We start from the raw sequence: 17,877 nt of genomic DNA, 5'->3' as shown, positions 1-17,877 counted from the left end.
ATCACAAAACTACGTATCTTACCACTAAACTCATAGCCATCTGAGAGACATTCAGATGATTCAAGCTAAATAACACATATGTAAGCCACTTACATATACAGCAACTTAAAATCTCACTGGCATGTATCCAGCGTAATGAGGTAAAGGTTATACAGTAAGGGATTATGTGAACATGTCCAAGAGAAGGATGAGTTATTTACTATATATCATTTCTATATTTTCAGTTCTTTAGTCACAATCAGTATGTTTAATCTGTATATCCTTACCCATAAACCAACAAGTTCTTCTCCACCCTGAAACATTCACTTCTTGCATAACCCTGTGATTTGTCCTGAGGCCTACGGGGCTTTGTGCTAGGCTTTTCTTCAGAATCACTTTCCAGGTCTGAAAATTCCATTAGTTCATCCTCTTTGACTGCACTGTAGAGTCTGGTTTGCTTTCTTACTCTTGGTGTATCAATAACTAAGTTATTCTAAAATGAAAGTGAAAACGTAGAAATTCAGAAGGGGGGAAACCTTCAATTTAATTGTACTAGGAACTATCATAAAGCTCTTACCCTTCCATTTAAAGCATCAATATCCAGCTCAGCTTTCTTCGCCCATTTCTGCCAAAAATTAGGGTCATCCAAGGAAATGTCTGTCCTGTTCCCAGATGCAACAAAACTAGCCTAGTAAACGTGAAAACACATGCATTGGTTTCTTAACTGCATGCTACAAAGAATATCTGTTTTCACTGGTAAATACAATACTTAGGACTTATAAAGTGGTAGTTTCAAGAAAGAAAAAGTTAAGCCTGTAAACTATCATGACTGGAAATACAGATATCCCCACATTTGTGAGGAAAATATCCGAGACAAGTACATTGAAAAGCTAAATTGACACAGAAGGCAATTTAATACTGCTTCCATCTATCCTGGTCATATTTGGACACTCTGAATGTCAATGCACACCTTTGCGAACGTTGAACCTTTTCCTTCAGATTCAATAGTAATTGTGTGTGTTCGCCTTAACAGAATCTGATCGATATCCTCTTCACAAAACTTAGACCCTTCATCTTCCTCATCCATCAGAGCACCATACGCCCCCTTTCGAAGAAGATCTTCTATTTCTTTCTTAGAAAGCTGTTGCACCTGTAACATGTAAGAGAGGGTTTTTGACATCAGCCAATGTGTACATCTGACAGCATAATCAGACTGATTGTCCTTTTATTTAGCATTTTAAGAACTGAAACTCTAAGATAACGTGGTGTCAGTCAATTAAACATTCATGCTAGAGTCACCTTTAAAAGAAGAATGCGAACAACAAAATTCTTAGGGTGAAGTTACACGAGTGGTTTAAATGATTTAATAATTCATTGTCACTGAATCCCTTTACTTTAGCTCTGATGACTGCTAAGCTCCTCCTGGGAGCAGATTTAACTTACTAACCTGACAAAAAGCTAAAGTAAAAAAAGTCCAAAGCGAAAAGACTACAGCAGAAAAAGCTGACTAGAACAACTCCAAGAAGTGCCAGGATCAACATAATATAAAGGGTGGAATGATGAGAATGGATGGGGATTGAGGGAACATGACTCCACCTGCCCCCTTTTGGCAATAAGTGAGCCATTAGATAGGCTGAGCCAGTTCACATAGCCTTGCCCTTAATTAACCCTACTTTAAAATACATGCCATACTCCATCTGAAAACCACCGTTCTCCAGCTAAAATGCAAACAAGCATGAAAAGTGTTACACATTCATAGCATTTGTTGATCATGCACCGTAATATATTAATTCTCACCCCATTTGTAGCGTTTTCTCTTCCGCTCATAGATTGTAGCACAGCCTTATCAAGGCCAAGCTTCAAGCTAGCTTTGTCAAACATTTCCCTTTCATAAGAATTCCTTGTTATCAACCTGTAAATTTTCACTGATTTGCTCTGTCCTATTCTGTGACATCGTGCTTGAGCCTGATGAAACAAAGACAGATACTCAGTTACAGGTGACAAAAGGAAGAAAAAGATTTAAAATAATCAATACAGAGAACTTACTTTAAAAGTTATTGCTTTCACTATAAATAATAATCCTTACGCTTTCAAGAGAGGGACAACCGATAATTTCTCTTGTAGGTGAAGAAAATTTCACAGCAAAAAGGCAAAGAAAAACTTTCAATAAAATAATCTCTTGTAGTATTACCTGAAGGTCATTTTGGGGGTTCCAGTCTGAATCAAAAATAATGCAGGTATCAGCAGCAGTAAGATTAATGCCCAAACCTCCTGCCCTTGTACACAGCAGGAAAACAAACCTATCAGAATCAGGTCTTGAAAACCTGTCAATAGCTGCCTGACGCAAGTTGCCTCTTACTCGGCCATCAATTCGTTCATATGGGTACCTGAAATAAAGATGCATTATAAGGAGAACTTTACTGCAATGGCATTGTTTCTTTGTAAGAATATGCAATTAGAAAAAAGGAAAATATGCTATTGTAGGGTCAGAAGAACTGCAACAAACTGAGTGGCTGTTCCTGTATCCACTAACTTCATCAGTAGAAGACATACTACTTTGTCTCCTGCTTTGCGTCTTTTGGTAAAGAACAGATTTTCACTCCAAGGAATGAAATAAATGTTCAGGCTTAAGTTAAAACACCCTAGTGCTACCAAAACAATTAACTGAGTAGTAAACTAAGGGGTTTAAAGCTCTCCATGTAAGGTCATTTTGTATTCACCCAAAAGAAAAATCTCAGTACTTGCAACTTACAGGTATGCTTTTCCCCTTAGCCAGATCACTACAGAAAATACTGTAAAGTGTTTGAATTTCATCCCTTTTCAATATGGATTACTCACAGGTTAAATACTGTGGCCACTGAGGAAAGCACAGTTTATTTAGAATTGTATTATATTGTTGCTCTCACCGTCTTTGAATGAGGTAGTCTTCCAGTATGTCCAAGCAGCGCACCATCTGGGAAAAGATAAGCACCCTGTGGCCACCAGCCTTCAGTTTTGGCAGCAGCTTGTCAATCAGTACTAGCTTGCCAGCAGCCTGGATCATTGCCTGGAGCTGAAAATCTGGAGAGTCGGCATTGTGTGTTTCTTTAAACTCTTCCAAAATTTTCTCTTCAGCACCTGCAAAGATTGGACAGCAATACATGAACACTGCAAAGGGTTTTATTAATAAACAATGAGCTCGCCTTCAATACCCTATAGAAACTGCAGGAATGTTTTAAGCATTATGTGAATAAACATTTATAAAAAATATTAAGCTTAAATTTAAAGCAAACATATACACAAATACAGCATAAATAAAAACGTAACTCTGAGCATTCATTCTTCCCCCCGTCTTTTAAACAGGAGTAAACCCGTCCCTAAATAAATTCATACAACTATTTGACGTACAATTTAATGAAAAATTAAGAAAAAAGATTAAGTAGTAAACCATATTCTAACTGATCAAATGGATTTTCTGTCCTTTTTTAATTGCAACGTGAAAGAAAAAATACCTCTTTTCTACAGGAAAATACAAGAATTCAAATCACATTTGATGTCTGTGCCACCAAAACCAGGCTTAAACATGCACATGACCTGGACCTGCTCCTTCCATTATTAATTGCAGAATCAAAATCCAAACAATGAAAAAACTAATTTCAGGGGGGGGGAGGGAGCAGGGAGATAAGCAGCTGTGAAATTATTATTTTACCTTCTATTTAGCTTTCTTTTCTCACTGAATGTGGGGGGTTTTGTTCAGTTTGATGAAACTATCCAATGTATATATTCTTTCCAGAATTAGTCAAAAGTTCTTTCTTGCCACTCTCTTTGCCTATGAACGATATGCACAGTGGCAAATATTTCCTTGTACTGCTCATTACCCAAAGACTACAGACCAAGTTCAAGTTTTCTTTTCAACCTCTCCTGTGCTTTTATTCCATTTTTTTCATGTGACTTCTACCGGCAGTGAACTATTCCAAGTATTATCAGATTACTACTCTTGGCTGTGTAAAAGGTTAGGAAACTTCATTCTAAGCTTATTTCACATCCAAACAAACCCCTTTTTGGAGCTGTCTTTTTCAGGCCCCTCCCCCTTGTTTTTTTTTTTTAACCAAGTAGTTTATAAACTATTTCTGGTTTCTATAATATTCAGCTTCAGTACTGCTTTTCAATAACAGAAGAAAAGGTGGGAGGGTTGGGGGAGGGGGGAAGAACAGCTTACTGCCAGGCTTCTGCTGAGCATCTCTCTCATATCCCAGTTCTAAGTAGATGCCTGTAAACAAACATGCAAATGCACCCTCCCTGTGTGATCGCTGGTTTGGTGCCTATTGTAATGTGGCGTCTTAACTAGATACCACCCTAAGCAGGCTGACAGCTTTGTATTACTCAATACACTTGCACAACTAGCTTTTACAGAACTTAATGGACGCAAGATGTGACCACACTTGAAGGTAGTTTGACATCCCTAGTTTTCCTTATCTGGATTCCCTACTCCAAGCATTACTAATCCTAACGGTTTGCACACATAAGAAAAATAAACCCAAGTGAAAATAGTACATTCAGACACTCCTTCAAGTTCCCTTCAATCGTATCACTTCCCGTCTTGTAAAACAGGCAGAATTTTGGATAGTAAATCATAGATGTCAGATTCTGTACTGAGCTTAGGCAATTTCAGGATACAGTAGGCTGTCAAGTAGTTCAGATACAGTAACTTCAGTGATCTTTCTTGATTACATAATTTCTTATTCAACTGTGCTATCCAAATTTAAGTTTTACTACTATGAAGTAAACCAATATGCAAACATAGCATCTGCAAAAGCAAACCACCTAAGCCAAGCACTCCAGAACAAACCCACAAACAGTTCTAATGAATGGTGAATTTTCAGCATCAGGTTGGTCTCAGCAAGACCCACTTCTGTAAGAGACCATGACCTCCAAAAATCTGTTCTCTCAATAACCCTATCCTAGGTAAACCCTGTAAAAGACCATCCTTTTTAATTTCTGCTTCAATTCCAATTAAGCAATGTACACTTAACAGTAGCCTGTTACCCAAAAGTTACTTAATGTAACAGGTCTCTAACACTAGTTCCTATCCTAGCTGATTTTTAGCAGGGGATGAAAGGAAGGTATCTGAATGTGTACTTGGTCCATCAGGGAAACCCCCACTTCCACTCCGAATTAGGAGAGTTTCCAGGGCTCAAGAGGGCATAAGGAACAGACTAAGAAACCTTTCCAATGTTCAGCACTGTAGGATGTGTAAGTATAGAGGCACTCCCCACCACTGGCTCTTGGAGGCAGAGAAAGAGGAATGATGTACCAATACTTGAGAATGGTTGCTATGGAGAAAACAAGAAGTCCAGCTCTAAGAAAAATGACAGACAATGCTTTGCCCAAGTTGGTTGGAGAATACACAAAATGCAGTAACTCCCTCTACAAGACTACTCAAAGACAGTCTCAGCAGACCACCATTCTCCCCTCCACAGAACAGATCTACCAATCAAGAAACAAACAAAAAACCCGCTCCACATTCAACTCCTACCATACTACTTCCATCACAGAATCTTCTATGGCTCTTAACTGAAGATTATCTAGAAGACTTGCTTGCAACTTTTATGCAAAACAAAACATACAGTGTTCTACTTGGATATTCAAATACACATGCACTACTGTTTGCTCACAAAACCTGTAAACTTGGAAGAAAATGAGAAGGATTCAGACACACCTTTATAAAAGCAGTTAAGTCTTGAGAACTTGCTACTGCAATGAATCAGGAGAACACTATGCAACATTATGTACTAGCACTGCAAGACCTCTTGGTAGAACTAAATAAAACTTGAGCCAATGCTCTAAGTATGAAGATGTTAATTATCGATCAACAAAATAAAACCTCAGGCTCAGACAACTGCAGGATGTAAGAGTACTTTCTGTCCCAGAACTACAAAGGATGCATTTGTTTAACTCCATCTCCACACTAATAACAGTCAGGATTTATTTATTCTTCCCTCAAATCTGAAGGCTTGACCCACCTGCCATGTTGCTGCATGACACCAAGCAAGTCCAAATGTTCGTAAGTCACAAAAATGTTATAAAGGCAAAAGTGTTCAAGAGACAAACCCACCTCCCTTTATTAGGGTTAAGATACAGTCATCGAAAAATAATTGAAATTTTCTATATAGCCACCTAGACCTCAGGAGTCTCTAACAGACACTAAATGATACAAGACTTGGCGGGGGCAGGGAGGGAGGAAATCACTGCTGCAGGCAACACTGCAAGCACTACTCATTAACTCTATTTGACAAAATAAAGTAGCAGCAAAATATTCAATTTATTTCTTTTAGAAAACATGAAATAAGGAACAATAATAGCAAGGTTAAAACTAGCTGAAAACGAAGAAATGTAAATATCATCAAGTTCAGAAGCTCATAACCTGAACATCCTAAACTATTTTCTGGTCAACTCATTTATATAATGGGTTAACCTAAAACAAAGAACCAACAAACAAGAAAACCCTACACCAGAACCACAAAGCTACTTTACTGTATGCTCATCTGAGTTTAGAAACTGAGCAGCCCACCAGCACAGCTGGATTGAAGTACTTTTGGAGTAACCCTATATCATGTCTTTGGAATAATTACTTGCACATGAAATATAATTAGATGTCATTTTGTGAATCAGTTTAAGCATTTTTCCCCCCCCACTGAAACAAAAAATGTCAAGAAAAAAAACGTAAGCACTGCAATATGGAAGTCATACAATAAAAAAACCTGAAATCGCATATGGCTCTTGAACAAAACAGTCTTTCATCATGAAGCTTATAACCAGCATTAAACCAACCATAGCATAAATCATACACAGCAAGAAAGAGGAGCTGGGGAACAAGAAACTAGTAGAATGCAACCCTGTTGGAGACTTGCGTTACATCCTCAAAGGGAAGATTTGATTTGACCAACACATACAAGTTGAGCATACTTCAGACAGCTATAGCAAGCTGATTCATCATATGGTTGGTCACTGGAACAGGGTCCCCAGGTAAGTGGTCGCAGCATCACGACTGTCAGAGTTCAAGGAGTGTCTAAATGACGCTTTTAGTCATATGATTTAGTTTTAGGTAGTCCTAAAGGAGGAGGAGCAGGGAGTTGGACTCGATGATCCTTATGGGTTCCTTCCAACTTGAGATATTCTATGATTCTATAGTACTTGTCATAGATAATCCTGACCTAAAACCAACAGCATCACACTGAAAAACAGTACTTGTCAAAGTCTAAGATGACATTCATACAAATCTTTTTCTGACTAGTGAAATTAGGAAAATGAACTGACAACACATGGCCATAAAAGCAGGCCCAATCATCGTTTATTACTGCACAACTTTTATTGATAAATTTTAAGTTACTATCTCATAATGTTCTATGGCAAGAAAATAAGTAGCAGCTAACTATAACTCTGAAGAAGAAATTGCCATATTTATGCCAGCATCCAACAACCTGCCTAACTGAAGTCTTGTTTGCCAGAAATAACAGAAAGGAAAACGTGGTAATACCAACACTAACGCTGTCAGGGCTAGGAAGCCTTGGAAAAAAGCAGCACAGATGTCTTCGAAAGCAATGCTGTCCTGGCTAGCAGATATCCATACCTAACAGAACCTAAAAAGTTATCTCACTTTTCTACTTAAAATAAATGAGTAAAAGACACACTGGAATAGAATTTCTAACACTGAAGTTCCTCACAACCATTTTTCGAATGAGGATTAAAATAGGAGGCCTACCATTAATAAGGTACGGATGATTGCAGCATTTTCTTAGTTCCATCATAGTGTTTAGAAGATTAGGTACATTTGCCTGACCTCCACCCTTGGAAAGAAATGTGAAATTCTTTTCAAGAATAGCACGGTAGTATTTCTTCTGAATATTTGTCAGCTCAACTTCAATGATGGTTTCCTCTTTGGGGGCCAGGTTCTTTTCTACATCCTCCTTGAGACGTCTCAGCATCATCGGCTTCAAAATAGCTTGGAGTTTTTGCACCTAGGAAACGTATGTTTAATAAGTGACTGAATTAAAACTGCAAGGCTTCAAGTATTTATTTTTCAATTTCCTTAATTCTAAAATCCTTGTTTCCCACCTCAGATGCCAAGTAGAGAGCATTTGTGAAACAGTCTTTCCTCAACGACCTAGAAACTGAGTTCTCCTTGTTAACTCAGTGACATATACACTCCTAAAGTCAGTTTTTAGTGTGCAACCCTTCTGTTTAATGATCGTTATTAAACGGACCTCACTTAGAACTATCATTCTAGACAAAGGCAGTACTGCACATCAGTCATGCAGAGCTAACTCTAAGTAAGCACAGCTATATAGGCAAATCTGACTGTAAGATCAAGTTTTGCAGTTCTAACCCCTAAACACAGTGTTTAATGCTATTTTTCCCTTTATATATCTGCTTCTAATTCTTTTCTTATTTCCCTAGTTTTGACATCCACTGAAGTAGAAAATTATTTAGGCCTGGTCTCAAAATTAAAACATTTTATTTCTGTAAATTTTTAACACACTTATAATTTTTAGTGTCTCCAGGTTTTGCAGCATATACTTTAAGGCACATCCTAAATGGAGGAGGGGGGAAGAAATGTCCATTTTCCTCAAAAAAATTAGCCAAGTTTTGTCAAGTTTTTGTGAAGTCCTTTACATAAAAAGCTCAAACACATGCCATATAGGAAAAGACTGGCATTTAGGTTGTTTTAGGTTGTCTCTCACAGTGCAAATGACCTCAGTGTTGAAGAGCTGATAATTCACCCTGAAATTGGTCATCATCTCCTGATGCAGAGCTGCACAGCCAAAACATGAACAAAAGACACTTTCTCCTGAATTCACATCATTCCCTTAGCAATAAAGCAACTTCAGGAGAAAAAAGATAAATTGGGATGGAGAGATGAACAATTAAAAAAATACATGGAATAGGATTGCAAGGAATGGAGGAGAAAACCCAAGTCATTAACACATAATCTCTCCCATCACTTGAAAGATAAATCAAATTCCAAAACATCTAATGGTGTGTCAGCAGAGAAGGCACTTCTTCCAAAACTTGTTGGCCCAAGCAATCCAGGCTCCAATTCTGCTCATGGCTGATGGCATTATTTTAGTAGTATTTCCATGTACGGCTTCAAAAATTTCCAGTTCTGCTCTGCTGACATTTTGAGCTGGCCAGACAAAAGCTATGTTGAGAGTTAGGATATATTAACTCCAGCTCAAACACTGTATTAACAGGACTACATGGCTTCTGGATCCGAGCTGGCTCACTTCCAATCAGGTCAGAGTCCATTCTGACTGGCATGCAACTGCCTGCACAATCTGTGGAAACATATCCTATCATTCCCTCAGGACACGCAGTGACTTTTCCAGGAGGTAGGGGGCTGGGGGGCAGAGCTGTTTTGTAATTTAGACTATTACCTATGAAAGAGTTGCTTTCAAAGAAAACTAACAAATTCAAGCAGTCCAAAGTTAGAAATACCAGAAATTGAATTTTTAGACAAAACCAACATGAAGTTGCACACAAAAATGCATGCAATCGTGAAGTTAGGTTATCACAGGGTGCAAAGGGCCAAATTAAGGTGCCTAAATTAAGATGCCATGCTTCAGTTAACTCCACTCCTAATGTTAAGGTGGTTTGACTGTTACTTATTGACTTTTTAAAAACATTTTCATACATACAAGAAGAAATCTAAGTTTTATATAGGGATCATCAGAAACTTTTACATTTTAGATCTAAAACATGCTGCATTAAGGGTCTTTCATTTTGCATTGGTTTATGCACTTCTTTTATTGGACAGCTTGAGAAGTCTGTTTCTGAGTCATTAAAAAAAATCTCCCACCATTTGGTTACCTCTTGCTAAACTAGGTTTCAAATACGTTCCTGTTTGCACAGAAGTCACTGATAAAACTCCCAGATGTTAACTCCACAGAAGTTACAGAGAACAGTCCCCTCACTCTGATACTGATGCTTAAAGAAGAATGTCAACTGTCAAGTTAATTCTCTTGGCACGAACAAGCAATTCCACAAGTATTTTCATCCAGCAACTGTTATAAGACACCCCGCTCCCATTTTTAAACATCACATTTTAACAAGCGGAAACTTTCTCTGCTTCTGCATGACCAATGGACACACACAAAAAAAAAAGCCACCAGTGATAAGGCAAAATGACTTTTGGTCAAAAGCAAAAAACTTCACAAAATCAAAACAAACAAAAAAAACAGAGATAAAACTACTGTGGTCTTCCAAAAAGTAAATAGGTATTACTTGTAAAAACAAGTAATGAAGTTCAGATATAATAAAACGGATAAATTCACAATATCTAAGTAGAAAAGTGAGCGTGCAGGAGAAGTTTACCTGTTCTTCAGTTTTCAGATCACCAAACTCTTGCATGAATGTGGTTTCCGATGGGAAGCGACCTGGTTCTAAGAAGTGAAGCAAGCTGAATAGCTCTTCTACTGTATTTTGCAAAGGGGTTCCAGTAAGCAGCACTTTGTGTTCCTGAAAGGTTAAGAAATAGTTGCCTAGGAATCCATCTGAACTAATTTTCAACAAGAGAAATACACAAGATTCTCTCTTTGTGCCCCCCCCCCCGTATCTCTCATCTTTGCTTCCTCTCCCCTCCCCCAGCTACTTACATATAGCTCTTTTCATGACATTCCTAACCAGTATTCTGGCCTTCCTTCAGTGATAGCCCAGAAAAATACTTCATTACTTAAGCACCTTCAAAAGTCCTCCAGATACAAGAAGAGATTTTACTGATCCACAACGTCCCAGCCCTTTCACAAATACAATGAACTTTAAATGGCAAAATAACAGCTGAACTTATCCCATCACTTCCAGTATAAATCCATCAATTTACCACACCTCCAGTAGATCTCAGTGCATGAATCTCTTCAGGGCAGGTCTAAGTTTGTAACATAGGAAACCTGAAGCAGACTCCTACTTTCCATTTACACACAACAGAGCATAAGACTGGCAGAGACAAGAGGAAAAGTTGCATACTGCTTTAGAGGAGGAGCCCAGAGCGGTTAAGCAACTAGCCCAAGGTCAAACATGAATTTAGTAGTAGAACAAGAACTGAAGTGAGAAGTCCTACATCTCCACCTATACCTATAGCCACGCCTATAAGATCAGCTTTCCTCTAATAGCAACCAGAACAAGGAAAATAAATTGTATTCAGCATTTCTACAAACTTTCATTCGTTAAGCCTCAAGACTCCTTCAGGAAAAGTCTTGTTTAACAAACAGAGGAAAAGAAACTAAAAGTGACCTTTAGGTCACCAGTGCTTGTGTAAGCTAACGTTTATGCCTCTCTATTCTTATCAGAAATAAGAGGCTTTGAGTTCCAGGTGCTAACTTAGCATGACCGCATTCTTCTCACATTTTTAAAGAATCTTCTGCCACACCACTCCTCCCACCCCCACCCCCAAATTAATTCTTTTGCCTTTTAAATGGTAAATATGATTTTTCTGTGTGCTTAATACATGTATTTTGTGCACACAACATAATACATCTTTATGTAAGCATCAGAAACCAACTCACTTTTCCCTTCCTTAAGCTGAAAGAACATCCTTATGGCCACACATTAACATTAGAGCTAACATCAACGCAGAGCAGTTGAACTCTCATACCTGTATTTAGCCACCTGACCACATTATACCTTTAAATTAATGTCTATGTGAAGAAGTTACTATGGAGTAAGTCACATGAAAAAGAGAGAAAGGACAGAACAGATTTATCTTGATTCTCTTAACAGAATCCACGTAATTCTAAGTCTAAATCAATGAAGAGACTTATAAAACATCAGCGCTCCAAAACTGAAGGTATGCATATGCTTCCAGGTATTTTAAAGACCTTCTCAGCTGCATTGCCTCATTCTTCTTAGCACTTTATGATTTTACTTGACAAGAACACCTTGTATTTTACTTTTTGATGAAAACATAGATCAGGAGTAATAAAAATACAGAAGATGCAAATGTAAGAGATGTACACACTGACCAGGTCCATCATCTTGAGTCCTTCCAAAAGCTTACAGTTCCTGTTTTTCAGCCTGTGGGCCTCATCGATGACCACGCAACGCCATGGAATGTTACGTAGCTCCGGGCAGTCAGTCAAGATCATTTCAAATGTTGTGATAATGGCATGGAACTTGTAGGACCCCTTTATCACACGACCCTAAAAAGAACAGCAAAAGTTGAAGTAAACTCCCTGGCAAAGAAAGGAAGCACATTTTCATTCTTTAAAAATACAGAACAGTACAATGGGCAAGATATTTTAAGTAAATGAAGTCACTATTGCTGCCTCAATGAGGGAGTACAAATGTGCTAAGTTTACTACTGCCTTCATGCTAGCTATGTTTTTAGTCCTGTAAAAAGGCCCACCAAATCACTCCATATTCATTACAAAGATGTTATACAAGTATTTCAGTCATAATTCATATGGATTATACTAATGCCTTGAAGCATTAATGTATTGCTGCCATATTCAGATAAGGTTTTCAGACTTTGTCAAGAGAATTTTCTTTTTTCTTTTAAATCAAAGGTATGTGATGGTCCTCCCAAACAATCCAGATAAGCCAGAAGTACATTAAGGCTTCATTTTTATGACTACTAGCATATTTTGCTCCTAATAAACGTAATTTTTTCCTGGTAGATATGAGTATCCAAAACACCTACAATTCTAGTAAACAGCTTTGAAAAGAAGTAAATCTCTGAACTCTTAAATAGAATACATATATCTGCATACATTTCCTTGGTATTTTTGTAAATTTGTGTTAATGGCAGTTCAACAGGATGATTTACTTGATGTCGGGCACCATATTCACTATTTATTTGGTTAGTTGAGGGTCTTATTTTCAGGGCTGATACTAAGACACTCTTTCAAAACAACCCCTGAATAAACTTTACTCAAGATCATGAAATGAACATCTTTCTGACATCATGCTATATTTCTTCCTAATGTTGTTCAAAGAAAAATATAACTTGGTTATCTCCAGTGACACTGGGTCTGTGCAAAAACACACTGTCTCTAAGGATGGGTCTCACACAAGTTCAAAACCATTCTACATTTTCAAAGCAGGACTATATGGTGGGTTGTATATTGAATAAATTTCAAAAGAAATTTATATTTAAAAAAAAAAAAAGATATTTTACAGTAAGGTGACCACTTCTTCCTTCAAACATGTGCAAGTCTGAATCCTTTTATAAGTGACCTGCATATAATCCTCTCCAAACTGTGGGGATCGGAACTGGCTACTCACTCAATAAAATGACTGGAAACCTGACATCCTGAACCCAGCATTAAATCTGCCTACGCACATCACGAGTATTTCAGGGGAAGTAATCACCTGCTCAACAGTGCTTTCTCATGGCATAGTCCAGAAACATGTATCTTCTTAGGGAGAAAAAGAGTCGTTACCTAACAAACAGCAGATGAAGATACACTAAGTGGGCAACTTTGAAAGCCAGCAAACTGAAATGCTGTAACCTTTTCATAAGCCAGATATAACTGTGAAAATACGAGAATGCAGCCCAGGAGATTCTTTCCAAGTAGCGGAAAACACTTCCATGAGCAACCTCACGACTGTATGGCAGGCAGTGCTCTTCAAAAATGATGACTACATAAAGCAGCACATCCAGGTGAAGCAAAAATTATCAGGGACCCTTGATAACATATTTAGAGCTGTCTAAATCTCACATTAAAATATACATAGTGATCTTGCCACAAGAGTTCACATTATTTGAAAGACAATCAAATTCTGTACTGAAGAACACAGGGGTAAATCAAGCAGGAAGTTCCAAGAGCTCTCCAAGAGCTTTAGAAGGTGAATGATGGTGTTCTTCAACAGTTTCAGGCCTCCAACACTGGGGGAAGTATGGGAAAGAATCCTAAGTAATCATATTAATGTCACTTTTGAGAAATTTGAATGTAGAAACTATGAGGAAAGTGACCTATAGCACTGTCAAGGTGAACTCTTAGGCAACTAGGAATCAATTTATCCTGTTTCAGTGTGGCATCCAAATGAAGTTCTCTGATGTTGGAACCACAGGAATTTCATATCCATTTACTCAGAGAAGTTCTTCCAGTTGAGGAAATCAATCTTCCTCATAGGTGGCAGTTTCCTGTTTTGTTTGGGAAATTCTTCTGGAAGTAACTCAAATAACAGAGGCAGCCACAAGGTACAACAATTAGATATGAACATAAAAGTTGCGTTATGTTTTGGGGCATTACCTCTTAGCAAATACAAACTGAGAAGATCAACTGGATGTGTATAAGAAGTGGACTTCTAAAAAGATGCACATTATACCAGTGGGAGCCATGAAAGATTGTTATGGTCTTTTCCCACCAACCTCAGGCTCCACTTTGAGGAACAAGAGAACAGATGCAAGAAATGTGCATGTTAACCAATTATAGTCAGAAGGCATCTGGAAAACTAAGTCGCAGCCACTTTGTAAAATGCAATTCAACATCATCTTCAGTGAAAGACAGAGTCCCTATTGGTGAAAAACTGCTGCATACTAACCATTCTTTGCAGAAAACTGAGGTAACCCTATGCTGATGACATGTTCGTAGCTCAGTAGCTTCTCAGCAAGAAAGAAAACCATGCAGGCAAGAAAATACTCTCTTAAGCCAACACCCACTGAGCTCAAAAGGAATGAACCAGGTAAGCCAGAAAAAGTCCTGAACACCAACAGCATTATTTTGAATTAAAATCAACGAAGGACAAGGTATTCCGTTTCTACACAAGCCAGGTGGTTTCTCTTTTTAGTCCTCATCACACCACGAAGTAAGTTTCCTTCACAAACAAGTCAACTCTTTTGCAGGGCTCTGTCATTAATTTCATTTGGCACATAGAGTTTTCCTGATATTACAACAGAACTCTTTCTCAGAGGTAGAATGGTACACAAAAGCAACGTTTGATACTCCAACCAGGGAAAGCCCCGAAAAGGGCCCTTCAGTTACATTGCTCAAGAACACCAGAACAGGCTTTGCTATGTGACCTTCACAAGAATAAGGTAGGAAGGGATTTCAGGGGAACATCTCTGGTAGCACGGTGTCCTTAGCGTCCAAGTCACACCACTGCAAAAACATACTTTGTTATAGACTACTCTCTAGCTTTTCACAACAACTTGACTCTGGTTACTGGTGTTGACTGGGGGTGGGGGGGGGGGGAAATCATAGTACTGCACATGGGGTAGGTGCTTCTTGTGCATGCTGTCTCTTATTATTGCCCTTCAAAGCCACCCAGACTTTCTGAATGTTCCAACTGTCATTTTGAGAAACAGCTCAGCTTGAGAGGCCTCTTTTCATGTTAAGACCTAAAAAGCCGAAGATGCCGATGTCTGGGTTGATGTGTTTGGCAAGGGGACCAGAAACGATACTGCCAAAACCTGCCTTCTTTCTCTCCCTTCTCGTCCCCCATCACACGCCCACTGATGGTACTTTAGACGATGCCAGACTGAACACTACGTGGGGATTCTTTCTGTTCAGAACATGAAGATATTTCTTCCTGTAATTCAGTTTCTACCATGCGTTTCACAGCTGACACAGTCTTACAAAGAATGGAACACAGAAGGTGATTTCATGACACATCTAAGCTAGCTGCCACCAAAAGGATGAGTTCACTCCATTTCTCCTTTATCCCCAACCACGGCAATTGTCTGATTCTCCTCTTAAGCCAGTTCAGGGAGCAAAGCTAGCAGAAAATTATTCACTTTTCTGTGCCATGAGTGCTTTGTCATTACTCACTATGGTCATTGCAAGAGGCGAGTTAAGAATATGGCGACAGGGGGAATAAAACTTTCTGCAGCATCTTGCTTTAGATCCTTTTAGTTGCCTTTAGATCAATGAAACGATATTGCCAAAATAACACCAGGAATCTGCACAGTAAGTGGGATTTTTCTGATGATGTTCCTTCAGGTTTCATGCTACATAACTGCTGCATACTAAGGGGAAGAACACGCTGAGAACCAGCACTGCTTAAATAACAAACAAACGTGATTTTCAGCACAGGAAACACTTCAGTAGACACACTACTTGCATAAACCCAAATTTTAAAATTTGTACAAAATATCCATCTCTGATAAGAAATAATTTTAAAACCAGAAAAAGTATAAATCAGTTCCAGTTTATTTGTGTATTATACATCTAAGTAAGAAGCTAAATGTAATTATTATCATAAGCGCTATAAGCCATTAGACCTCAGTGTAGCAACTGTTATTCAAATCAATCTTTAACAGCAGCGTACATGATTTTCATTTGAATTTTGATAATTTGCTGAGAAAATGGTTATTTTCAACTGTAACTTCTAACCACTATAAATTAGCATGTGTTTTTCTACTGTATATTTAAGTACACAACTCTATTTCTGTTTGCCGTAATGGCACATCAAGTTGCGCCACAGTCATCACCTTCAAAACTGTTTTTACTCAGTTTTTTCTCTGTAAAAACATATTTTCTATCTCGCAACCACCCTCATAACTTTGCTCTAAGGACTCCGTTTTTTCAACACTCTTTTTGAGGACGGGAAGTGAGAACTAGGCAGAACTGGACTACCCACCACATCACTGACAGAAAGAAGAGTGCTGTAACTTTTTACTCTTTAATACAGATTTCTTTCCTCCTACACACTTGCACTACAGTAGCCCTTTTAACCACAGTCTCACAGTATGAACTCATGTTTAACTGGTCGTGTGTCACAACACGAAAGGATCTGCATTTGTCTTACAGCCTTCCCAGAACCAAGCTCTCCCCACTGTAAGAATCATCTCCATTCCTTGTCCACAGACAGCCCTGTATTTAGCTATTCTGAGTATTGTTAGCTTGGATCCAATTTATTAAGTAATACAGCTTACTCTGTATCCATGAACTGTCTTAATTATTTACCACTCTCCCCATCTTTGTGCCATTTGAAAACTTCCTCAGTAATGATTTTGTGTTTTCTTTCAGGTCATTGATAAAGTGTTATATAGCTCGTGGACACGAACCAATCCCTGAAGAACTATGCTGGAAATGCAAATCATTTCTCATTTACAATTACAACAAGAAATATCAGTTAGCCAGTTTTAAATCCACTTAATGTGTGCCATATTGATTTTATATCATTCTAGTTTATTAATCAAAATATCCAGTGGCATAAAATCAAATGCATTACAGAAAATCTAAATATATGAATTCACCACTATCACTTCTTTAAGCTCAGCTGGAAACAGTACTCCACAATATATCGAATCAGGTTGAACTTCCACTCTTTTTCTTGTAAGTGAGGATGACTATGTTGTTTTGCAATAACATTCAACATACACACATTATTCTCCCCCAATCCTGTTTGTTTACTTTGGGCAAAACCATGCATTTAGGTGTAGAGATCTGTTGCTCTTTATAGCTTCAGTTTTCCAAATAATTTTCTGTTTCTACCCCCAATCTTTTCTGTACCTGCTTGCTTTCTCTTGTAAGAACTATTATCTGACAGCAGTAACAGACTGAAAATATACCTGACTTAGAAAATTTGATAAAGAAGCATCGACAAGTTTAATTTATGCAAGCTGGTCTTTTCCTGGAATGGCAGGCAAAGACTGATTTTTAAACTTAGTTCCAATTAAAGCAGTTTCTCCATTAAGATTCTTAAGAGTCTTTTTTGCTCTCCTCAGGAACACAAAATAATGAAAGCCCTGCATAAAACAATGAAACCCTGAACAAGAGTTGTACCATCTCAGTAACTCTTGGTCTCCCTCTATTTCCAGCTGATCTCTTGTTAAAAAGCACTCTCTTTATTAATACATATGCCTTTGTTATTAGCTAAAACCTACTATACCAGTACTAAAAACCTAACCAATGCTTAGTTTAATAAACAACAGTAAAGCATATACAAAAAAGAGAAAAAGAAAAATCACGATGAGCTCTT

At 38.0% G+C, this 17,877-nt stretch overlaps 1 protein-coding gene across 2 annotated transcripts in view; it reads right to left on the bottom strand.

The window, feature by feature from the left end:
• Positions 1-17,877, bottom strand: part of CHD7 (chromodomain helicase DNA binding protein 7) — a 90,714-nt gene that overhangs the window by 16,627 nt on the left and 56,210 nt on the right. Inside the window, exons 12-20 of one of the 2 annotated variants that reach the window (XM_075706580.1) lie at positions 11,973-12,149; positions 10,330-10,473; positions 7,721-7,976; positions 2,886-3,096; positions 2,171-2,366; positions 1,777-1,944; positions 950-1,129; positions 557-667; positions 267-472 (exon numbers count right to left, since the gene is read on the bottom strand). The exons of the other annotated variant lie outside the window; for it this stretch is intronic. Of the exons in view, the coding sequence (XP_075562695.1) occupies positions 267-472; positions 557-667; positions 950-1,129; positions 1,777-1,944; positions 2,171-2,366; positions 2,886-3,096; positions 7,721-7,976; positions 10,330-10,473; positions 11,973-12,149 (1,649 nt within the window). The remainder of the gene's footprint in view (positions 1-266; positions 473-556; positions 668-949; positions 1,130-1,776; positions 1,945-2,170; positions 2,367-2,885; positions 3,097-7,720; positions 7,977-10,329; positions 10,474-11,972; positions 12,150-17,877) is intronic. 2 annotated transcript variants of the gene reach the window in all.

This window comes from Pelecanus crispus, chromosome 2 (assembly GCF_030463565.1).
Source record: "Pelecanus crispus isolate bPelCri1 chromosome 2, bPelCri1.pri, whole genome shotgun sequence".
NCBI classification, from domain to species: Eukaryota; Metazoa; Chordata; class Aves; order Pelecaniformes; family Pelecanidae; genus Pelecanus; species Pelecanus crispus.
The sequence above is the reverse complement of the archived record's forward strand: the minus strand, read 5'-3'. Positions and strand labels throughout refer to the sequence as shown.